Source organism: Leuciscus leuciscus, assembly GCF_965113295.1.
Source record: "Leuciscus leuciscus genome assembly, chromosome: 18".
NCBI lineage: Eukaryota > Metazoa > Chordata > Actinopteri > Cypriniformes > Leuciscidae > Leuciscus > Leuciscus leuciscus.
The window spans coordinates 14,899,662-14,922,984 of record NC_138742.1 but is presented as its reverse complement, the minus strand read 5'-3'; the positions used below and the strand labels follow the sequence as shown (position 1 = coordinate 14,922,984).

General features: G+C 35.5%; 2 protein-coding genes and 1 long non-coding RNA gene across 6 annotated transcripts in view; 1 reads left to right on the top strand and 2 right to left on the bottom strand.

Annotated features, from left to right (window-relative positions):
• Nucleotides 1–2,978: 2,978 nt before the first annotated feature.
• Nucleotides 2,979–13,342, bottom strand: galnt6 (UDP-N-acetyl-alpha-D-galactosamine:polypeptide N-acetylgalactosaminyltransferase 6 (GalNAc-T6)). 2 transcript variants are annotated; one of them, XM_082145398.1, is made up of 12 exons: nt 13,101–13,342; nt 12,130–12,219; nt 11,391–11,892; nt 10,552–10,724; nt 9,258–9,407; nt 8,568–8,802; nt 6,857–6,974; nt 6,400–6,600; nt 6,151–6,282; nt 5,945–6,046; nt 5,645–5,803; nt 2,979–4,145 (listed from the first exon to the last, which is right to left on the bottom strand). In XM_082145398.1, the coding sequence occupies exons 3-12, from the start codon at nt 11,864–11,866 to the stop codon at nt 4,032–4,034; spliced, it is 1,860 nt and encodes a 619-aa protein (XP_082001524.1). In that variant the 5' UTR covers nt 11,867–11,892; nt 12,130–12,219; nt 13,101–13,342; the 3' UTR covers nt 2,979–4,031. The 2 variants fall into 2 exon arrangements, with proteins under 2 accessions (XP_082001524.1, XP_082001523.1); XM_082145397.1 differs by lacking the exon at nt 12,130–12,219.
• A 902-nt stretch (nt 13,343–14,244) lies between these two features.
• LOC309480471 lies at nt 14,245–15,874 on the top strand. The gene is made up of 2 exons (XR_014199650.1): nt 14,245–14,419; nt 14,527–15,874. It is a non-coding gene; the product is annotated as an uncharacterized lncRNA (long non-coding RNA).
• The window catches only part of adcy6b (adenylate cyclase 6b), a 31,954-nt gene continuing 24,461 nt past the window's right edge, over nt 15,831–23,323 (bottom strand). For 2 of the 3 annotated variants that reach the window (XM_082144875.1, XM_082144876.1), the window contains exons 11-23: nt 22,181–22,209; nt 21,747–21,894; nt 21,527–21,624; nt 21,338–21,425; nt 21,049–21,165; nt 20,178–20,333; nt 19,838–20,013; nt 19,575–19,601; nt 18,628–18,760; nt 18,254–18,517; nt 17,739–17,943; nt 17,468–17,592; nt 15,831–16,854 (exon numbers count right to left, since the gene is read on the bottom strand). In XM_082144875.1, coding sequence (XP_082001001.1) covers nt 16,726–16,854; nt 17,468–17,592; nt 17,739–17,943; nt 18,254–18,517; nt 18,628–18,760; nt 19,575–19,601; nt 19,838–20,013; nt 20,178–20,333; nt 21,049–21,165; nt 21,338–21,425; nt 21,527–21,624; nt 21,747–21,894; nt 22,181–22,209 — 1,695 coding nt within the window. In that variant the 3' untranslated portion in view covers nt 15,831–16,725. The remainder of the gene's footprint in view (nt 16,855–17,467; nt 17,593–17,738; nt 17,944–18,253; nt 18,518–18,627; nt 18,761–19,574; nt 19,602–19,837; nt 20,014–20,177; nt 20,334–21,048; nt 21,166–21,337; nt 21,426–21,526; nt 21,625–21,746; nt 21,895–22,180; nt 22,210–23,323) is intronic. The other variant, XR_014199641.1, reaches the window with a different exon arrangement.

The following is a 23,323-nucleotide window of genomic DNA, read 5'->3' as shown; positions in this document are numbered from 1 at the left end:
TCATAAACTGCTCCCACACGATAACAACACAACGGGACCAAAACATCTGCACATAATTAACCTTTTTACTTCTTTATTTTTTATTTTTTTTAACAACTAATCATCACAGCTATCCTATCCTATAGGCTTTGCATTTCGCATATATTGCCTTTTTGCCTTAAGGAGGGATTCCAGATGAGCACAATGCCTACACCCAATCTCCAATTCATGTATGAGCCTCTGCTGAATGACACAGACATATTCATCTTTCACCTAGATAGATACACATATAGCCCACATAAACAAGCACAATCATGACATCACTCAGAAATAACAATACAAAACAGAGCACTATTCATAGTTTTCAGTCATGTGACATGTGTGGAGACCTGGAGGGCCAAACATCCACAGAATACAGCACAGGCCTGCATGTCCATTCTCCATCTATGTCAACATAATTGAGGCCTATATACAGAACCAGTATTTCAATCATTTAAAACAGCAGGACATTCTGAAACACTTAAACTGCCTTAATGTACTAAAACATTGAGATTAAAAGATCAAATTCAGTACACACTTTATTGATGACAGGCGAGAAGAATTCTTTAAAATAGTTTTCTAAGGAAAAATCGATCTTTTCTGGGTTCATCTGCTTGCCTGTACACAACATACATTTTCAATAAGGTGTATATTGAATTTGGTCTTTTAATATCACTTTCTTAATTCATTAGTACTTAGTACAAATGTGGTAAAAGTGACTGCAGGCAATGGAGGAAAAGCCTTGTTTTGCCCTACAGGTGGGTGTTCCTATATAAGGATGTGGCGTCACAAGAAAACTATGAATTACTAAAATGTTGTGAAATATTTTTATAAAATAAAGACACAAATAAATTTACATTTATTTATTTTATTAATTCTAAATTTAGAAGGTTAAGAATGATTAGTCATGCTTGTTGTAAAATATCTACTTATAACTCTAGTAATAGTCTGTTCAAATGAAGCATGACCAAATCATATTACAGGGAAATATGGTGACATAAAAGAATCACTCATGCAATTCCAATTCTAGACATTTGATATGAACCAGCAAACTCATACTGCACCAAAAAGAGGAAGTTGAAGTTGTTGTACATTTACAGTAAGACAGACAAAAACACTTCCTCTTGGATCACAGCATTCAGTGCTGACTGCACCTGGTGTTAATGTCAAAATATACCCCAAAACTGGTGTCCTGAAGTGTGCATAGAAACAGAATGTACTGTAACTATGCAGTTGATACAAAATGCCTTTGTGTAATTGATATTGATAATTGACGGGCCATTTAGAGTCAAATAGTAAAGACAAAATGAATAATTTTTTATTTACACCTTTCATATATTCAAACATAAACTCAATATGTAATGAATCAAGCTCCAAAATACTCAAAGAACTTATACTACTAATTGTATTTGTTTAATATTGTGCATATGGACTGTGCAGTACCGCCTTATAAAGGCTACTGGGAATACTGTTGACCCTTAAAAATATTTATTTCTTTTTTCACAGAAATATTACTAATACAGCTTTATTTTATGTTAACACATGGCCTGGTACTATATAGCCACCCGTCTTCAAAACCGCAGAGAAAGATAAAAAGATATAGGCTATTGTTTGAACTGAAGTAGGCTAGCATGTTAATTTATGATTTTACAATCGTAATTGGTGTTTAGGCGGAAACTATGGAAACTCTGGTAAATATTTAAAAGAGATAAAGGTTGAAAAGCAGCCTTACATCTAGCCTATTCAAACACAAACGTTTGAAATTTAATGAGAACTCCAGCTTAAAAGATTGGATTAAACCTGCTGGTTAAACAGCACTAACTCTCACGCCACGTTATAGAAGTAGCCTACGCCACTATCAGTGAAAGCATGTTACTGTATTTACAGATCTTCAACGAACAACCTTTATTTTCTCAGAGTTTCTTTTTACAACCCTCTCAAACAAAAATATGAAGTCGCCTGCCTCCTTTTGGTGAAAGTGGGAAATGACATGTTTTGCTTCAACCGCTGACCTCAATTACAACACATTACAGAGAAATTAATTATTTAATAATGGCACTCTGACATACAATAGGCTACCGGTCAAAGTTTGGAAACATTACTATTTTCAATGTTTTTGAAATAAGTATCTTATCAAGCCTGCATTTATTTGATCAATACATATAATAGATAAAAACAGTAATATTGTGAAATATTCTTAGTTTAAAATAATGGTTTTCTATTTTAATATACAACTTATTTCTTTGGTGCAAAGCTGAATATTCATTAGCCATTACGCCAGTCTTCAGTCACATGATCCTTCAGAAATCATTCTAATATGCCGAATTGCCGATTTATTATCGATGTTGGAAACAGTTGTGCTGCTTAATATTTTTTAACCTGTGATACTTTTTTTCAGTATCACAGTTAAAAAAATTTAACAGCATTTATTTAAAATAGAAGTCTTTTATAACAATATAAACTACCGTTCAAAAGTTTGGTCAGTATATTTCTTAACTCAATACTTTTCAGCAAGAATGTTAAATTGATCAAAATGTATGGTAAAGATTTTTATTGTTAGAGAATATTTCTATTTTGAATAAATGCTGTTCTTTTCAACTTTTTATTCATGAATGAATCCTGAATAAAGTAGGCCTATCACAAGTTATATTAAATTATATTAAATTAAGCAACACAACTGTTTCCAATATTGATAATAAATCAGCATATTAAAATGATTTCTGAAGGATCATGTGACTGAAGACTGGCGTAATGGCTGATGAAAATTCAGCTTTGCATCACAGAAATAAATTATATTCTAAAGTATATTAAAATAGAAATCCATTATTTTAAACTGTAATAATATTTCACAATATTACTGTTTTTCTCTATTTTTTATCAAATAAATGCAGCCTTGATGAAATACCTTAGTAACTATTGCTATAGTAAAACAATGATAAATGAATAAAGAGTCTCCAGCGTAAGTTTTCAGAAGATTTGTTTTGGTGCTTTATTATTTTTGCTGAGTTAGCAGATTGAGAATTGTGGTCAGTATCAAGGTATCACTATTTTATTGTAATAACTGTAGTAACTAGTTCAGAATTCTTCAATTACTCAACTGGAGTTCCACAGAACTACAACCAAGTTACACCTGAACAAGCTAATCGGGTTTTAGGATTACCTGAAAATTACAATAATGTGCATTTGATCAGAGTTGGATTAAAACTGAAGAACCCTTAACCATGTTATTATGGTGGAAACTATGGTGTCCACACTGTGTGTACGTTTATATGCATGCTGTATACTTTACTAACAAAATCAAATTTGGTTTTGAAAAAACACCACCAAAAAAAGTGATCAGGGAGTGTATTTTTTTTCCAAATCAAACATTTGAAGGCTCCAATCTACAGATTCAAAGAATAAATCTGTGTATTCAAAATCTAGAAAGAACAATGGCGTAAAGGTGAAGACGATGAAACGGATAGTTACATGTATTCATTTTTAGAGCATGATTTCCCCCAAAAGACCCCGGCAACCAAGTAATGCAAGTCACATGATTCTGCTTCACATACGGACGGCTTTAAGTGCAAAGACACAAGAGAAGGACCTGAAACCAATGCTGCCTCGTGACAATTTAGTACAGCTGAACAAAACCCACAAGTTGGCAACGCCGGACATTCACTGGCCTTAACACTAGCAATATTCCAAAAATATTTATTTTTCCATTTCTTTAAAAATAAATAAAACCTACACCAATTTAAAGCAGCAGTAAACCTCAATCAGGCAATAAAATGCATCAAGTAAACAATGTTGCTGCCAGAATGTTCACACTCCAATGCTCCATGATCTCCACTGTCTTCCCTGAGCATCCTGACCGCAGTCTGATCACTATGTCTTTGGGAGCTTATGGATATGAACTACCCAGTGCATCTGCTCAGGCCTACAGTGAGCTTGCCAGCGTGAGCTGTGGCGGCTGGCCTCCCTCTTGTGTCTTAAAGGAGTGAACGTCCTTGCTCCTCGGTTGGAGTGTGAGGTCAGCTGAAAGCCCACTGCTGGTGATGGTCTGATGGATTGCAGGGGCTCATTAATATCTTGTCTCCCTTCTTATGGAGGCACTTTCCAGAGGACGGATTCTTCAGTAGTTGCTCCTAAAATAAAATAAAATAATAATCTCATGTGAAGAGGTGAAAGTAAACAATCAAAGCACAGCAATTCGAATTTTGTAGCAAAGTCGTCTCTCTAGTGGTGTAAATGAACATTGAGAAAGACTTGCTAGCAGTAATGGGAGAGGAAAGTATAGAACTCTTGGTAACACTTTACAATAAGGTTTCATTAGTGAACTAATTAAGTTAAACTAAAAATGAACAATACTTCTACAGCATTTATTAATCTTAATGTTATTTTCAAAATGTATTAATACATTACTCAAATCAAATGTTGTATCTGTTCACATTAATGCATTGTAAACTAACATGAACAAACAATGAATGACTATTTTTATTAACAAACATTAACAAACATAAAAAAAAAAAAATCTGTAACAAATTTGTTAATTGTTACATTAACATGTTAATAAATGAGACCTTATTGTAAAACGTTACCGAGCTGATCAATTTTTATCAATTTGAACCTAGCTGATATCTACACCTAACCAAACATTAATGTCCAAGGATGATCTCACAAATATAGGCTTGCATTATTATGACTAATTAAAATCTAAATATTATTGTTGTTAATAATAATAATAAACAATATAAAATTACATTACTGTCCAAATACCTGCGACCAGAAGTGAACATTTAATAATGTTTTTTTTACATCAGGAGTTATAAATTTACGTGAAAAGTTGAACTGAAAATTTAGTTTGCTCATCCATGTAATGACAACATTATTTAATTATTCATTTTAATAATAGTTATATTTAACACATACAGTACCGTACAAAAGTTTTGGGTCTGTAAGATTTAATGTTGAATCTCTTATGCTTACCAAGGCAGCATTTATGTGATCAAAAATACAGGCAAAACAGTAATATTATGAATAATTACGATTTAACAATTTATTCTAAAATATAATTTATTTATTTCAGCATCATTGATTTCTGAAGGATCATGTGACACTGAAATAATCAAATGTGCTGATTTGGTGCTCAAGAAACCTCTCATTATCATTAATGTTGTAAACACAACAGTAGTGCGGGTTAATCTTTTTTTTTAAAACCGTGATCAATTTTATTACGATTCTTTGAACGGAGTTTAAAAGAACAGCATTTATTTGAAATAGAAATCTTTTGTAACAATAAAAATGTCTTGACTGTCACTTGTGATTAATTAAATCCATCAGGCTGAATAAAAGTAAAAAAAAAAAAAATTATTATCATACCAACCATTAACTTGTGTAATGTGTACATTAATACACACACATAAAATACATAACATTTTCAAATATCAAACTTATATTTTAAAGCTTCATATTTTTTATTTAGTCAAGTGCAGATGTCAGCTAGTTCGTGACCTGCCAAAACTGCAACAAACATCCCCAAACCAAGACAGTAAGCAGAAGAGGAAGGAAACAGAAACCAACTACGACAGTAATAACAAAGAAAGACCAATTGAGTAAATCGTTTCTGTTCTGAGAGGACACTTACTTCTGTGAACACCCACTCTTGTTGAGGAGCCAAAGAACTGCCTTTGCCCTTCAGTGTACAGTGTTCGATCTTCACTGGCTCTGGGTAAGGAGACGCTTGCAGACAGAGCTGCTTCCCTATGTTATGCCTCAGCTCTTTATGTGATGTATATTCAAAGTACTGAAAACAAACACATGTTCTGTTCAGATAATGAAGAAATCCTCTGTCAAAATGACTAGTTTTTCTTATTATAACTTTTGTTTTAAAAGCACCTCTACTACTCATAATATCAATGTGAATGACACAGCAATGGTACTATACCTGATTACCGCCCATGTTGTGGCATATATACATAATTACAGGCTTTCCCCCATTGTTACTTTCTCCAACATCCAGGCATTGCTGTGATCCCATATTCTTGAGCTACACAGACAGACAAAAAAAAAACATCAAATTAAAATAAATGTTTGGACCCAGACTGGTTTAAAATGGCAAATCGTTATCATTGTGCTCTAAAAAGGACTTACCGCTCCAAACTTGGTGGGGGTAAGATCAGGGACAAAGGCTTCTGGGTAGACATTGGTAAGATACCAAGAAAAGTTCTTGCATTGTAAGTTCTCTCTGAGTTTCAGACGGTCAGATATATCACCAAAATTGTTCTACACAGTCACACAGGAAACAAATTGATCATATGCTCATGCATAAAGCTAGATAGATACATAACCACAAACACAAGGTTCATATTTGACTCCTCTGAAAGATAAAGTAGTTCTTACATCATTGGCCATTTTAGCTGCGCTTTGGCTGCGTCGATAGAAAATCAGCTTGTAGTCGTCCATCCACACCTCAGCCAAGCGCACCTGGTTACGTGTGATGACATTTGTACCTTTGGGAAAGGTGTGAGGACTCTTGGTGCGGAACACATGACCCACGACAGAGCAGGGGATTATCTCCAACTGTCCGCCACACTGCCACACCTGACAGCACAGAACACACATATACAGCTTGCTCTTCAACACACAACTGAATGATGACACAATCAGCTTTTTAGACTTTCTGCTTTACAGCAGAATTGAATTCAGTTTGCATCATTGAATCATAATTTTCCTGTTACTTTGAAACTATTTGTATCGTATAAAGTGATATATAAATAAAGCTGACTTGACTTTTTGTTTCAACATTATTTTTGTCATTAATATGGCTGAAGGTGAATTATGAAGAGCTTGAACTCACCCTGAAGGACATCTCAACATTTTCACCACCCCATATCTCCATTTTGTCATCGTAGGACCCAATTTTCTCAAAGTAGGCCTTAGATATAGAGAACAAACCACCAGCAAATGTTGGAGTTCTGAAAGGAAGAACAGGAAAATAAAATGAATAGGAAGTGTAGCCAGAGAGCCAATGTCAGGTCTTGTTGCTTTTGAACTCAGTTCAGAAAAAACACTGGTTTGCAGATAAAGTTAAAAAAGAGAAAATTATTATGCATTTGTTTATAGTATTTAGTTGTTCATTTAAGAAAAGTTAGTTATTTCCAGTTATTCATCCATTCATCTCTTGGGCTGAAAGTTGCAACTTGTTCTGTTTTTCTCAACAAATTTTTCTAAATAAAACTAACAAAATAGGAAAATATATAAATAAATGTAAAAAAAAATTCTGATTTGGAAGTAAAAAAAAACAAAAAAAACATGCAGAAATGTGTAAATTTGTGTAAATAAGCATGATTTAGCAAGATACTGTGCAGATCTTAATGTCAAGATATGTGACATAATAGATTATAACAACTTAATTGTATATTACAGTGTTTATGGTGTTATAAATCATCATACTCTTTTGAAAGTTATAACCACACACAGGTAAGTATTATAATGTACCGCATTATAACTGTTGTTACTATTATTCATGAAATGACACATGATTTTCTTAAGGCACTATGCATGCATTATAATACCTTAAGAATAACCTTACAATGAATTATAAAAACAGGTTTCATAGTGTTACCAAAGTTTGCCATGCAGATGCAAACAACTCCAACTTTTCTAAAATAATACTGTAACTAAATATTATAAGACAAATTAATTCCATATACATTTTTATATACCAATGATTATTTTGAATTCAGGTTCCTTTTAGCATCTTTTTATTCAACTAGCTGGTGAAATGATGTAAATACAAGACGTCAATGCACTTGTTCAAGATGAACACATACTGCCTGAGGTTATGAATAGTAAACTATATAAGACATGCAGCCTAACCTCAGTAATCCATTATAAGACATGGTCATATTAAACTGAGTGAAAGTGGTTCATTTGATACTCAAATGAAACTTGATACAACCAGCCAAGTAATCTCATTCATAAAAATCTGATTGACAGGAAGAACATGATCTGGCCTGAAGAACATGATGAGATGACATGAATTTATGAAGCATTTCCTTAACACAACACACTGCGTAGTATGCAATGTCCAACAGTGTAACGTGTTTTGATGGAGCATGCTGTCGAAATGACATGTGATAGATGCATCTATACATGGCACCCTGTTAGATTACGTCAGAAATGATTTAACCAATAGAGAAACATCAGGGCTACCATTATACATTATATCCACAAAATAAATTAGTACTAGTAGTATTCTTGCTTATATCAGACAAATTAAACTTTGTTCAATATTTTAACTTGTTAATTTTTTTTTGGCAAGTACTAATGAAACAAATACAACCTATCATATTCACAAAAAACGTTTTGGTTATACAAGACCCCTCCTGATCACTTCTGACTGACTGCATTTAAACGTAGAAGAAAAAGCAAACACACCTCTCTTGGGAAAAGAAAATGTTGATACGTAAATTATTACTAAATGAATATGTAAATTGGCAGCCACTCTAGGAAACTGTCAATCTTAGAAAGGTAAAAAAAAATTTTTTTTAAAGTCCATTACTCACTTTACTGGGTAGGTCTCATCCTTGCGTTTAGCGTTCTCGTAATCTGGAATGGCCTCCCAGCCAAATGTGAGACTCCAGTCAAAGTTTCCTCTGTTATGGGCACGGGCAGAGGCCACAGGCTTGTGGAACTGGAAGGTGTTTAAATCAATGGTCACGATATCAGGGCTCACCACAGCAGTGGGCTCCTCAACAATACGAGCAAGGAGAGGCTCAAGCCAGCCATGGAAACATTCACCTTTCATTAACAAAAACAGGACAAGAGAGAAGTTGCTTAAGGGTTTGTAAATGTGCTACTCAAGCATATATTATAAGATGATCCGTCACCGTCACATATTTCAACCCTTTAACTGATTGTATACAAGGTAAAATTGGGAAAAATTAAGCATCAGGTGTAACATGAGTTGCTGCTAGGCTTCAATGGGGCCTACACTGGCTTCACATACTAGCTCTTTGTCACAGCGCATAACTTTGCAAATGACATGAGTTCCAGAAGAAGGAAAAAAACATCATGGGAGTAACCGTTTTAAGCTCATGCCTGTGCACCTGAAAAGCAGGTTCCTGAAAGACTACTTTGCATCACAAATATTAAAGAGACTGGTGGATGTTAATGACGTGTGAACAGAAACTGGAAAGTCATGTTAGACAATGGAATTGGGCATGGCAAGTCATGAAGTGTGATGAAATACATACAGTGAGCATCCAGGAAGGTGAGGATTTCTCCCTCAGCTTTGCTGGCTCCGAGAAGCCTTGCCGTGATCAGACCCTTCCTCTCCTGCTGACGCACTACCTTCACAATCTTCAATGACTTCACATACTGATCCAGCTTTTCATGGAGGTGTTCTACAAGATCATACAATATCAAATGTGGAAAGACATTAGTGTAATCTTGTTTATTTTTGTTTCTTCTGTATAAAAAATAAATACTATAATAGTTATGACAATACCATTCAAAAGTTTGAGGTCAATAAGATTTTTTTTTTTAAGAAAGGATGGATGCATTAAATTGATCAAAAGTGAAGTAAAACTGTTACAAAAGAAAGCAAAAAAAACCCCCACAGATTCCACAAAAATATTCAGCAGCAACTGTTTTCAACATTTACAATACACGTTCCTTAAACAGCAATTCAGAATATTAGAATGATTTCTTAAGGATCAAGGAAAACAAAAGATACTGAAAAAAAAGCTTTGCTAGCACAGGAATAAATTACTTTTTAAATAAATAAATAAATAAATAAATATATATCAATAGAAAATTGTAATAACACTTCACAATATCACTGCACCCTTGGTGAGAATAAGAGACTTCTTTTCAAAAACTCTAACCAACCCCAAACTTTTGAACAGTAGTATAATGAGTTCAAGCTTATATACTGATTGTGTTAAATTCACAAGCAAGCTGAAACTTTAATTGTCAACTGTTCAATGTGACATTTTTCTGTCTAAAAATAGACGTGAAAAGCTTGCTGCACCGATGAAACGATATTTCCTGTGATGAGACTTCAAGCGAACTGACACACTTCCTTTTATCTTATCACTTGCATTCCTTACAATGTAAGGACCTAAAGCTCATAATGGTACATAAAAAAAATAATGATAATAATAATAAATAAAAAAAACTTTAAAATAAGTAACAGATAATGTACAGTAAGATAATGTGCAGAGAACTCTGGACTGCACATTATTCTGCCTGATAAACTGCTACTTCTTACCATATAAATAAATCAATTAATTAAATGTTTTGCTATGGACTAGTTAGCGAATCATTTTCTTTCTTTAGATTCTCCTACAGTTTTCTTTTGCATCTCGAACTGGTTCCCTTTTCTCTAACTGGTGATATTTTTTTATTCACCAGCTGAAGCACTTTCACAGGTGACATTAATATTTCATTAGATAAAACTGTTTGCCATCGGCACAAGATCAAAGATTAACACTACTCCTAGGAGTGGTACATTTTTACAGCAGGAGCTGATAAAGCCGGGCCCACCTGCCGTGCTAGCGTCATCCACCATTATGATTTCTTTAAGGAAGCTTGCCGGGGAGGTGTGCAGCACGCTGTACACGGTGCGCAGAAGTGTTGACCATGCCTCATTATGAAACACAATGATCACACTCGTGGTGGGAAGACGAGGACAGCGGCGAAACTTTCGCTCGACACACCTGTAAGCGACACATGAAAAAAGTAAATAAATGTATGTATGAAATAAAAAAATACATCAATATTTTTATATTATACACACATTATATTTATATTATATCAATATGTATATACATACAGTTCATTATAAATTATATATATATATATATACACACACACCTCAAAAAAAAATGGAGTTCAAAAATATGAATTTAAACATTGCATTTATCGGTAATATGAAAATGAGGACGTATGCTAATTGTTTATAGCCAGTTACTCCACATGGTGTTTAAATACGATAAGATTTAAGAGAAAACCTCATAACAGTCAACCTATTTTTAAGAGTAATGCAACAGGTAAAGATGTGATTAGAAAACTGCATAAGCAGCAGAACAGTAAAGACTCTAATCAACAATTAGTGTTTGGGCAGCATTTATACAGCTTTAGACCCAGGCCTTAAATCAACACGAGTCTGCACCTTCAAGTTTCTGTGTAAACAGATCAAATGTGTCAACGTTAATTAAAAGGCACATAAAATGCCAGCAAACATAACGCACGTCATGGGTGCTGCGGCTGCCTAACTTTAATCTATGAAGGGAATCATTATTATGTCGGATTGGATGGTGAATTGAATGAATTGTTTGTATTCTACATTTTCTCATGGTGTCAAACAATGTGCCTATTCTTACTCGGGCGGACGGGTGTCTTCTCCAAGACTGCGGTGCAAGGAGATTCGGTCACTGGCAAACTGGTTAAAGCAGTGCCTGGTCATGCCCTCCTGCTTTTCCTTCTCCTCTTCCGTAGACATACTGGCCTTCTGGAAGGCTGCGCCATCAGCTCCCGGGGCCTCTGGGTCCAGAGGAGGTCTCTCCATCCATGGTTTGAGTTCCGCCTGAGTGTAGAAGCCAGGGGGGCAATTTCGGTCTACGGTGGGCTGCATTACCACTGACGGGGGCTGCGGGGCTCCAATTTGGAAGCCGAAATTATTGACCGCTTCGCGGACCATTTCGAAAACCTTCTCCTTTTTGACGGAAAGATCTTGCAACCAGGGGTCCTGAAGTGAACCGCTGCCAACGTCCCTCTGGATCACCACCAGAATTACCATGAAAAGCGTGCCGCCCAGAATTGCAAGCTTTAGGGGGGAGAAACGACGTCTCAGGCGCATTCTGTTAGTTTATCTCAGACACCCACCTGTGGGAAAAAGACCAAATATCACTTATGATGGAAAAGCAATCATTACTTAACTGTTAAAAAAGAAAAACACAAAAAAAGTCAACTTTGTTCAAACAATGTCAAATAAAGTCCATATTGTCAACTTTGTTTATTTACACCAACTCCACAACTTGGAAGGACTACTTTTACTTGGCAAAGAACGCCTGCACTCCAGGCTCTCACACTGCACACAGCAACAGAGTAAACAAACCTCACCTGACAACAAACACCCTTCTGCACCTGATCCTTCCTTCGCCCTGCTAGATCCACGTGGCGGCAGGTGGCTCACTGCACACTCCCACCACACTAAATGGGTGACGTTGGAAGCTTTGCATAAATACACTTCACAACAGTGACACGTCCCCATCTAACTGAACATGATGTTAAAAAAAAGGTCTGGATCTCACCTACTGTTCGGAAAAGAGTTTAAGGGTCATCTTAAGGACTGACGCATTTAAAGCACTGTTATTCTTTACTTTTAACCTCAAGTAATTATATTTAAACAAGAAATGTGATGACAATGAAACGTATGGTGTTAAATGAATCAGTAACCTCAGTGCCCATGGCACCAGTCTATTTAAAAACATCTACATCACAAATCCCAAGACAGGCAATAGCCAACAGAGACAGGCCAACTTCTGCTATTCTTCTACGTGGGTGTTCAGACTTTCCTAATCACTCAAACTGAACAAACTGAAACTGGTTCTCCTGCATTAATACTGACTTCTGAGCTTAATGGTAAAGGCGTGAATGGATATTGTTGCATTTACATAACAAACAGCATTTTTCCTTAGTGAGAAATTTGACTATTTCGCAAAACCCCAAGCACTTCCTTAAAGTTTTATAGAATAATGCCTCGCAACGTGAGAACTAAACGAAACTTGTCTGAATAGATATAATAAGGAAGTGAGTCAAGTATAGTCAAGATAATGGTTAAAATATTAACAGAACGATACCGATTTTAATCATTCACAACCTTGTTTTAAAATAAATGACGATAATTTACGACAAACGGAGTTTTTGTATTAGAATTTTTTTTTTACAAATAAAGATGAAACTTGCTCATGTCAAGGAGGAGAGGAAGATAAAGCTGAAGTTAGATCTCGTTTCCAACAGACGTGAGAAACACGTCGAAACAAATAAAGCACTCGTTTACTTTATACATCAAATAAATCTTCAAAGTTTACCTGTAATAAAATCAGTCATTCATGTGCTTCTCAAGAGGCAGATAATTTAGATAGACAGATAGATACGCGTCCCCTCGTCTACTGCTCCACCATTTGTTTCAGCTGTGTGGGTCGATACGGATGTTGTTACTCTGTAACATCGAGTTTTAGACGTATTGCGTTAACTAAGCGCGCGACGGTTTCACGCGACCAGCAGCATTGGCCTCCCGGCTTCCCTTTGAACGCAACAGGTGTCATTCGTTCAAATGATTGGGCGTCATCTGGGTCCTAAAGCCGACTCGAATCTTTTGAATGTGTTCGTGTTCACCAAAAAGATTCATTCAGTGACACTTTCTGTTGGTTACAAAATGATTCGTTAAAACACAGAGTCGTTTTTGTGTGTCTTTAAAAAAAATGTTAAGCATCATAAGTTAGCCTAATAAGAATTTTCTGCCTGCAGTGAGTGACCCCACACGGGCCCCAAATGGGCAAGATTGCTGGGATATGGGTTCTTTTTCCATTTTTTTTCTCTAGCTGCTGGGCATGCGTTTTATACAACTAAATTGTGTATGGCCATAGTAAATTTTACTAATTCACAATTCTTTCGACACCTCTGTCTCAAGTTTCACCTGCCAAACTGGACTTTTGCTTAGTCAGCGGATCCTCGTTAGCGAAAGAGATTCATCAATCAGTTTACAAGTCTCTCAGAGTGGCCGAATTTCGTTCAGACTCGTTCAGTGAAGAAGGTGATTTGTTCAGAAAGTGCCAAATCCCCTCTCACAGGCCGCACTGTAAAACAAGTAGCCTATATATATATATATATATATATATATATATATATATATATATATATATATATATATATATATATTTTTTTTATGATTTGTTAGGCTTTCACAATTATTTTTTGTCAAATCAACTTTGGATATAATTAATGTGGTTCAGATAACATAATATTTGGAGTTTCTGTTGATTAAAACAATCTCCTTCATTGTATTAAATCACATTTTTAATTAACTAAACATTTTATGCAATTTGGTTACTTACCTTTTTAAGTTAAAGTTAAACCAACAAAATGTTTTTACAGTGTGGAGAGTCTTCAGTGAACCAAAATGAGTCAGTGAACGAGAATGATTCACTTAAGAGATTCGTTCAAAAACAGCGATTCGTTCACCAGATCACTTGACGGAACACTAGATTTTACCATAATGCTAATTTAGATGTTTGTTTGTTTGTTTTCTTCGGTTAAACATGTAGACATTTCAGTGTTGCTTTGCACTTTTACAGGTCTAAAATTAGATGACGTCGAATTACTTAATTAAGGCTCAGGAAAGGATGTGGTAAGTTAACACTATACCTCAACATAAATAAATTATTAACTGGGATGCAATTAAATTCAATGCTCTCTTGAGTCGCATACGTGTAACCGAATACAATATTTATTCAGACATTTGAGAAAGGCACAGGCCAAGAGGAAATGGGGTCGGTACTTCGGTAGGAGAGAATCGTGATTACAAACTATCGACTGACATGAGACTGCCACTGCAACTTGAAGAAAAGACACCAAGCTGAGCACGGACAAAGAGAAGAGTCCATTAACACAACAATCACTAGAGCCACTCACACACAACAATGGCCCGTCTGTCTTTCTGTTAGCTTCGTTTTGAGGTATTAAATTCGCTAGCGAGTTAGTGGCACATTTCCAAATAGTGTACACTATTATAGACCTATAATCATTTAGGCTATCTAACATAAAATGTACCATGTGTAAAAACATCACTTAAATCTTTTGAAATTATATTAATTGTTGTAACAATATTTAAGTCCTTTTAATTATCAAACACTTAATACTTAGTCTAGATTTTGCATGTAACACTTATCAAGATTGTATGATAAATATTTAGATCAGACCGCTGGTTGACAGTCACCTTTGCTTCTGAAGGTTAAGCGTTCACTTACCACTTGTTAAATGGAGTATTTCAGGTTCTATTTTACACCATATTTGTGGAAAGTGCCTAATATTTCTCCTTTTTGTCTAGCTTATGACTGTGGCTTTTATGCCAACTCTGCCTCTGGTGGACTTGACCTTCATTGAAATAAAAATGAGAAGTTATAAATGACAAATTGCACAAACTAGTGTTGGGTGGATAAGGTATTGATACATTATTCTTTAATAAAACACCTAATATATAGATTTGCCACCTTTTCAATTAAAAAGATCCTGAAAGGTCAATGTACCCCAAACATATTTTAACTAAAAACCATATGTGCTTCTAAGTCCATGACAAGGTGAGAATGTTAAACATACATGTACATTCATATTGGAAATGCATGTTAAGGATGGGGAAGGATGTTTCTTGCAACACAATTATAAAGTCAAATATGCATCTATACAGTGGGAACGGTACAAAAATACTTTGCAGCAGTGCTAACTATGCATTTGACCAGTAATTGCATAAATTTAAAGAATGTTGACAAATGTGCAAGCATGACTGAGCGCTCATGACGAAATGCTGAAATGGATGTATGCTGCTGAACACTGTCAAACTAAAAACTTTGCAGTCCAGACACTTTTGTCGACAACCACTAAACTCAGCGGGCCTCTGTCAGCACATTTACTCATATTTACAAGGGTCTTAAGACGACTGTATCTTTGCTGACCATACTGTGCTGGAATTATATGAGGTCTTGGTCATATTTGGGTTCTTTTTTTTTTCATTAATTTCTACAGGAATGAACTGAGATCTGAAATTTGTAATACACGTTTATGAATGTCAATGAGAGGGAAATGACATCTGTTAACAAATGAACACAGAAATGTGAAACATATAATCTGATTAGCACTTAAACTGGCAACAATCAATTTTAAATTCACTTTATAAACCTCACAGTGAGCTATTATGCCCTTTAAAGATGACACACACGCACATTCACACACCTTCCACACACAAACAAAAAAGTAAATGAACATGACTAAGCAAATTTGTCCAACACCATTCTTATCCTTCATTTAAGTTACCTCATTTATACACAAATACTAAAAGGGAAAAACAGGTTAATCATACAAACTGTAAATACAAGTCACTGTAATTAGGATTCCTGTTCCTAAGGCCTTCAAAGAAGACAGACATTTTTTGCTTTAGTGTTTATAATAGAGTATGGCCGGTAGTGACAAGAGGCCAAAAAAGGAAATCCAGACAATTGAATAACACTTCTTCAGACATTTCAAACAGTTTCCAGACGTGTTTAGCGTTCCTATTTCAAATGCTTTGTTCTTTGGTCAGTTTCTTCTTGCTTCTTGATGCTTGCATATATAATCATTTTTTATTTACATGTTTTAAAACCTGTCAACATAAATAAAGAATTCAAATTTTGGTATGGAAGAAGTCTTTCCCACAAAATAAAAATGAAAACCAAGCTTTCTTCAAAGTCATCTCCATCTAAGGCAAAATTTCTTCATTAAATCTTTCAGGTAGAGCGTACCTCATTATTCCCAATAGGTGCATATATAAATACCACACATGCCCACTAATGCTCGTGAGCGAGAGAGCTTATGAGTGGTTATATTTGGATCTGCTCAAATCCCATTCAGAGCATTTTGTTGTCCTTCCTGCATTTCAGTGCATCGAGAGGCATTTGGTCAGTGTTAACTGCAGGCAGGACCACTGTTGAGGAAGTAAGTGGTCATGTCTCCTTTCCCCTTCACTTTCACCAGTCCACGACACTCCAGCTGATAGCCCTTACTTTCTAGTACATGGTACAAGTCAGTGGTCACCTGTAGGAATAAGGAACATTTTATTATAGTGAATGCAATTCTAATAAGCCAAAAATGAAAGGTGAAGTGCATAATTTCTGCAGCACCAAAGGGAATTGCAAAAATAATACTAGTTTTCAAACAACCAATCCAACTGTCTGCCATTGGTCGGATAAACAGATAGCCCCACCCCAAACTCAGGCCATTGTTTGAACCAATGTTACTATGCCAGGCTGGTTGGGATGCCAAATAAAAAGAGTAATGTTTTGAAACCACCACAGAGCCACAGTGTTTACACTTTTCAGGGAAATCAACCAACAAAGCCTTGCTTACTTATAGTTCATTCTACACATTTAACTGGTGTAGTTAGTATTTCAATTTTCAAATTTAATTTGAAATTACTTTTAAGTAACTAAGTAGCTAAAAACTACAAAAATCACACAAAACTCCAGCAATGTTGAACTGCAACTGCAGCAACATGAAGATAGAGGGCAGCACCATCTTTATGAATGCAATCTTGAACATAGCCATGATCCATTCTGACTTTAAATGATGTAAATGAATGGGGGATTCTCAATAATGTTATGCCAAAAATAGTCTTCTATAAGTAAAGAGTTTATTATGTTGTGATTACCTGGATATGATCGGGAACACCTGTGCTGTCCATTCGACTGGCCACATTCACGGTGTTGCCCCATATGTCATACTGAGGCTTTCTGGCTCCAATCACACCAGCAACCACTGGTCCCATGTTCAAACCTGTGGAGAAAATACATGTCGTCATTGTCTGCTCTTACATAGTAGCTCTGAGCCTCTGAGAGCCTGCAAGACAATTTCTCAATATTGTATATGGTGTCTTCAGAACATGAATATTTTTCAGGTGTCCACGGTAAAGAATGACTTGCCTATCTTCATCTGAAAGTTGTTGAATGAGTGTTCGTTGATGTACTTCATCTGTTCTCGTAGCCTCATGGCATAGTCAGCCAGAGCTAGAATGTGTGAGCGGCCCTCTTTGTCGTACGTGGAGTCGTTCAATCCAGATGCTGCCATGTAAGTACTACCGATAGTTTTGATCTTCTCCAATTGCTTATATTTGTCTTCAGAAATGATCTATTAACAGTAAAGAACATACAGAAACTACTATTTTTTTTACATAAAGGTAGCAACACAGAAACATGTGGCAGCCTTGTTTGTCTTGGTAACATAATTATAATTCTATTTAGTCATAGAATAAATTAATCATGCATGACAAATACTTGTAATTCATACAATGGCATTGGTAACTGAAAACATTAGCTTTTGTGTGGCACATCTGCCTCCACACCATTAGGTGTCAGATTAAAGTCCAAGAGTACTGTAAAATCACAGAGTTTTCTGAAATCATAAAACGATACATCCGTTTTCGTTTCAATCTTTTTACCTCATCAAAGTCAGCGATGATCTCATTGAGCAGTCTTAGGCATTCCACACCCTCATTGTTGGCCTCCAGTTCAGTGTAGAACTCCGAGAAGTTGCTGATTGAAGCGAACATAACGGCCACACATTCACATGACTGATAGTAAAGCTCATCGTTTCGTCGTTCTCGTGCGAGGAAGTGGGCAGCCACATCTTTGGGCAGGATGTTGTGAAGGAGACGGCGGTTGTAGGCCTGCAGCTCCTCCATCTCCTCTTTCTCTTCAGTGGCCTGGTGAAGAATGACAGCAGAAGAAAGTCACCGATCATGCTGGGATCCAACTACTGGAAATGTATTTTTCGCTAAGTGATCAATTCAGAGACAGACTACAAGGGACACACCTGTAGCTTCCACAGGAAATCAAGGCGTGCGGTGGACTCGACCTGCTGTGCGTGCAGATAGAGAGCCAGCACAAACACAGTGAGGACGACTGGAATCGACACCCTCAGAGACACTTTAGTCACCGTTTCCTGGCTATGTGGGAAAAGAACAACATAAATAGATTAGAGTTTGCCAGAGACTGAGCAAAGAACATGACAAGAGTATTAGGTCATGTTTATTTAATTATAGATTACTGTTGTAGATCATACTATAGTAATCTATAGGCCTGCTGTACATCTCATAATTTACATATTCAAGTCTTTACAATTATGCATTAATGCGCCTTAAGGCCCGTTCACACCAAGGACTATAACTAAAACAATAACCATAAAGATATAGTTATAAAATTATTCTAAATATAAAAAGAATAGCAGAGTTCACACCACAACTATAATGATAACGGCACAGATAAACGATATCGTTGGAATCACTTTCAGAAGTTTTTTTTTCCAGTTGATGAATGATAAAAACTTTGACAGCCAATCAGAATCCACGCTGCTTTAAAGAGCTTAAGCATTTAAAGTGGCAGATGATAAAACTGCAGCGCGCGCCAATAATAAACAGAACATTCTTGTCCGCTGATGTGGACACAATATAGTTATCGTTATATAGTTATATTTAAAGTAATCGTTATCGGTGTGAACGGGCCTTTAGGGTATACATTTACATTTTAGCAGTTCTTGCTTTCTCTGGGAATCAAACCCATAATGTTGGCACTGCTAGCGCTATGCTCTACTATTTGAGCTTCAGGAAAGCCCAATATAAATAGCTTTAAAACATACTGAATGAATGGAGGCAAATACACACTATTTGCAAACATTGGAATCTAACATCTCATATTCTAAAGCTCCTTCTGTCTTTGAACTCTCTTATAATCATGGAAAAATAAAGCATGACATTAACTCACCAATAATTTGTTTCATTGAAAGAATACCTGCGTAAGACAGACAAATTCCATTAGTGACCAACATGACCCACTCAACATATACCCCTACTAATGATAAATGAGCATAAACACCCAGAAAAATAATGCTACTATATGGGTAATTCGCATTAAGAGTGTGTGTGTGTGTATGTGATGTTAGTATTGAGTTAATGTTACTGACTTACATGCCGACACATCTACTCTATATGTTAGTAGAGAATATCAGTGGTGGGAACAGCACTCACAGTGCATTGGCGGTGACCAGCAGGTCGGCGTTGTCCAGGAGACTGGCTAGGGGCCACTCCACTAGCAGCAGAAAGCAGACCTGGATGAAGAGCATGAGGACCAGCTTGCCTATACTGCTGATGTGCAGGTACACAGAGCAGCACAGCAGAGTCAGCAGCACACTGTATGTGAAATACTAGGAGCACAGGAACACAACCAGTCAAGACCATCATTCTGTTACCATGACAACAAGGGCAAATCAAGTTGTAGAAATTCTACAAACACAATTTTTCACTCAGTCTCAGTGAGCGAGAGAGTATCTGAACACAGTAGGGAGACGTCATATATGTACACACTGACCTCGGGTAAAGGACATGCTGAAGGCTGTTCGGGACACAGGAAGAAAGGGTCCCCTGCAGGCCCAGTCAGATTATACAGCAAACACAGCGTGACTGAATCAGAAATATTCAGCTGTCCAGCCATACATTCCAGCAGATCCTCCAGGTCACAGGTAAACTGAAAAGATATTAAAAATTAGAAGTACAAAGCATAACTGAAAAGGTATACAACATATTTATTAATTAAACATTACGTTTTTTCCAGTCGGTAATTAGGCTGCAATGTGTGTTAATTCAGCATATAATTCATTTTAACAATATTTAATAATCCTAAATATTTAATATATAATTCATAAATATTTGTCCAGATTATGACTGGAAAAATGCTGTCGTCTCCCCCTACTGAGAACTTAAGTAATTGAAATAAATGTACTACTACTATCTCTAATACTTCTACTACTAATTATATTACTACTACCTCTACTACTTATACTGCTGCTGCTACTACTACTACTACAACTATCTCTACTACTACTACTAGTGCTGCTGCTACTACTACTACTACTACTACTACTACTACTACTACTACTAGTACCTCTACTAGTACCTCTACTACTACTAATACTATTGCTACTATTACTCATTTAACTTCTATTACTACCTCTACTACTTTTACTAATTCTACTACTACTACTACTACTACTACTACTAATAATAATAATAATAATAATAATAATAATTGCGTAACAAAAAAAAAGATTCCAGAGTTTAAAAATCGTATTGAATGAGTGCTGGTATTATGTTATTGGTATTATGAGTGTTGAATTATACTGATAAACAGAAAAACCGAACAAACATTTTTTCAGACAGCAACAAACTGATGAGAATCCTACCATATTAACAAAGGCAGAAATGAAGAGAAGCAGAATCGTAAAGACTCCAACGAGCGTGCTGTTGATGCGGGATTGAACGATCCTCTTTGACACTGTCTGCAAGCTAACTGGGAAAAGCTGAAATAAGACACAGTAACAAAAGAGACAAAGAGGGAAAAAGCTTTGAATAAATCAGAAAGCAACTTTATTTTCAAAAGAGTCATTAATTGCACATTCATTTGAATTGAAATTGCATTCTAGATTTCACGTCTTGTACAAATGTGAAGGATAGAGTGAGGTAGTGACTGACCTTAGCGCAGGAATAAATGGCACATATAAAGAGGACATGGGCGAGAATAATAAAGATGCTGATGAACATGCCCAGCATTAACGGTGTACTGCAAGACAAAATCCACAACATCATTCAAACATACAGAAAATAAAGATCCCAAGATTAATTCAAATTCCTTATTATAATTAATAATTCAACACCACTCACTGTGGAAATATGATGATTTGTATAGAAACAATGAAGCAGAAGACAAGGAGAGTACATGCCACATAACCACCAAAACGATCATCCACCTTTTTTGAATACTAAAAGCACAGAAAAGGTGTTACTGTAAGATGTTCAAACATTTGTTCAGTACTCTGAGGTTGTAAATGTTGTTTTAGTTCAGGACAGTGTTAAATATATGTTTTACAGGCTGTCTATTGACCTTTTTCTCCAAAAAAGGTGTTTGGAATGTGAGCAGGAACTTCTTGACATGGTCTTTCCGCAGCTGGTTGATGCTGCGAGCATCAATGGCACGACCTAAAAACTCATCGACCTCGTCCTCTGGATTTAGAGCCTCTTGGGCACAGCGGCTGGGAAAAAGAACATACAGATGACAGCAAAAAAATTTACATTAAATGTAAAGCATTAAGGTGCTGTATAACATCCATAAGGGGATGGCATAAAATGTAGGGTTTTTTTTATTAGTGGTCGTAAAATTTGCTTTCCTGAAGTGAAACCTGGCCTAGAATATTTATTTTATGTTGGCTCTATCCTTGAGCGACTCACAGATTGTGAAAACAGCCTGTGAAATCTAACCCATAAGCCCCCGCAGAGCCAGAGAGAATGGATTTGTGTCCTAATAAAACCAGAACTCACTTATCTTTGCCGGAGGCTTCATCTATGCCCTGAAAACAGACAGGTAGATTAGTTACAGTGGGCAGTAAAAACACAGTGGAAGTAGAAAAACACATTGTGAGTTTCATCTCAGACAGCTCTGAAGCCAACCCCACAGAGCCACTGCCACTTTAATTAACACTCAGAGACTTCGAATTACATTCAGAGTCAGAGACTGAGAGCTTGACAGCAAAAAGGGGGAACAAATCAGGTTCTTGTTTTCCAGTAAAAATATCTAAACACTCTTAAAATTAAACCAAAATTCACTTGAGAAGCAAATCTAAGATAATATACTGTATTTTTTTAGTTTATAGTATAACATATTAACATATGGTGCGTTTAATTTACAGTATGTGTTGTATACATTTTATTTTAAGGAATATAATTTAAGTTACTCCAGTGGCAGTAATTCTACTATTTATTTACATGGAACCTCATCAATTCAAGATACACCTTTGCTTTTGTATTTTAGTTTATAGTAGGCTATATTTTGAATGTCATTCTACATTATATACAAACAAATAAACAATTTCATACATGATGTATAACAATTTTGCTTTAAGTAAATGTGTTTTAAGGATGTTTAGATATTTTTACTGTTTTTTTCTTCTTTAAATTATACCTCATGAACACTTGATAAGCAAAACTATCTAAGATATTGTATTTTAGTTTATGGTATATTTCTAATATATTATAATATAAACAATCATTAGCCACCAATAAAACAGTTTTTAAATAAAAAAAACATAAATCTTACTAATACAAGATACAACTTCGCTTCAATTAACTTATTTTTATGAATGTTTAGATATATTTTTACATGAAATACTGATTTAAAATATTCTAAAAAGCACAACATTTTTAATATATTAAACTATTGGAAAACGAATTAAATTCTTTACATATCATTTCTTGTAAAAAATTAAATACAAATTATTTACATGTAAATTATATGAAAAAATAATTTGTCCATATTATGTATTAGATTACATTTTTTTCCCTCACTAATTAATACGGTCTGACACAATATTTATTTGTCATGCTATTACTGTCCCTGTTTTTTTCTTTGTGACACTGATGGAAACCAGAAAAGTCATCGCCTGGAAAAGGGAAAAATCAATTCGC

Bases quoted from the DNA above. Each gene is read 5' to 3' on its own strand.
- galnt6 (XM_082145398.1), bottom strand. From the start codon at position 11,866: ATGCGCCTGAGACGTCGTTTCTCCCCCCTAAAGCTTGCAATTCTGGGC. The intron at 10,725-11,390 runs GTAAGAATAGGC...TGTCGCTTACAG, and splicing joins GAAGACACCCGTCCGCCCGA to GTGTGTCGAGCGAAAGTTTC. The intron at 6,047-6,150 runs GTAAGTCCTTTT...CTGTCTGTGTAG, and splicing joins CCCCCACCAAGTTTGGAGCG to CTCAAGAATATGGGATCACA.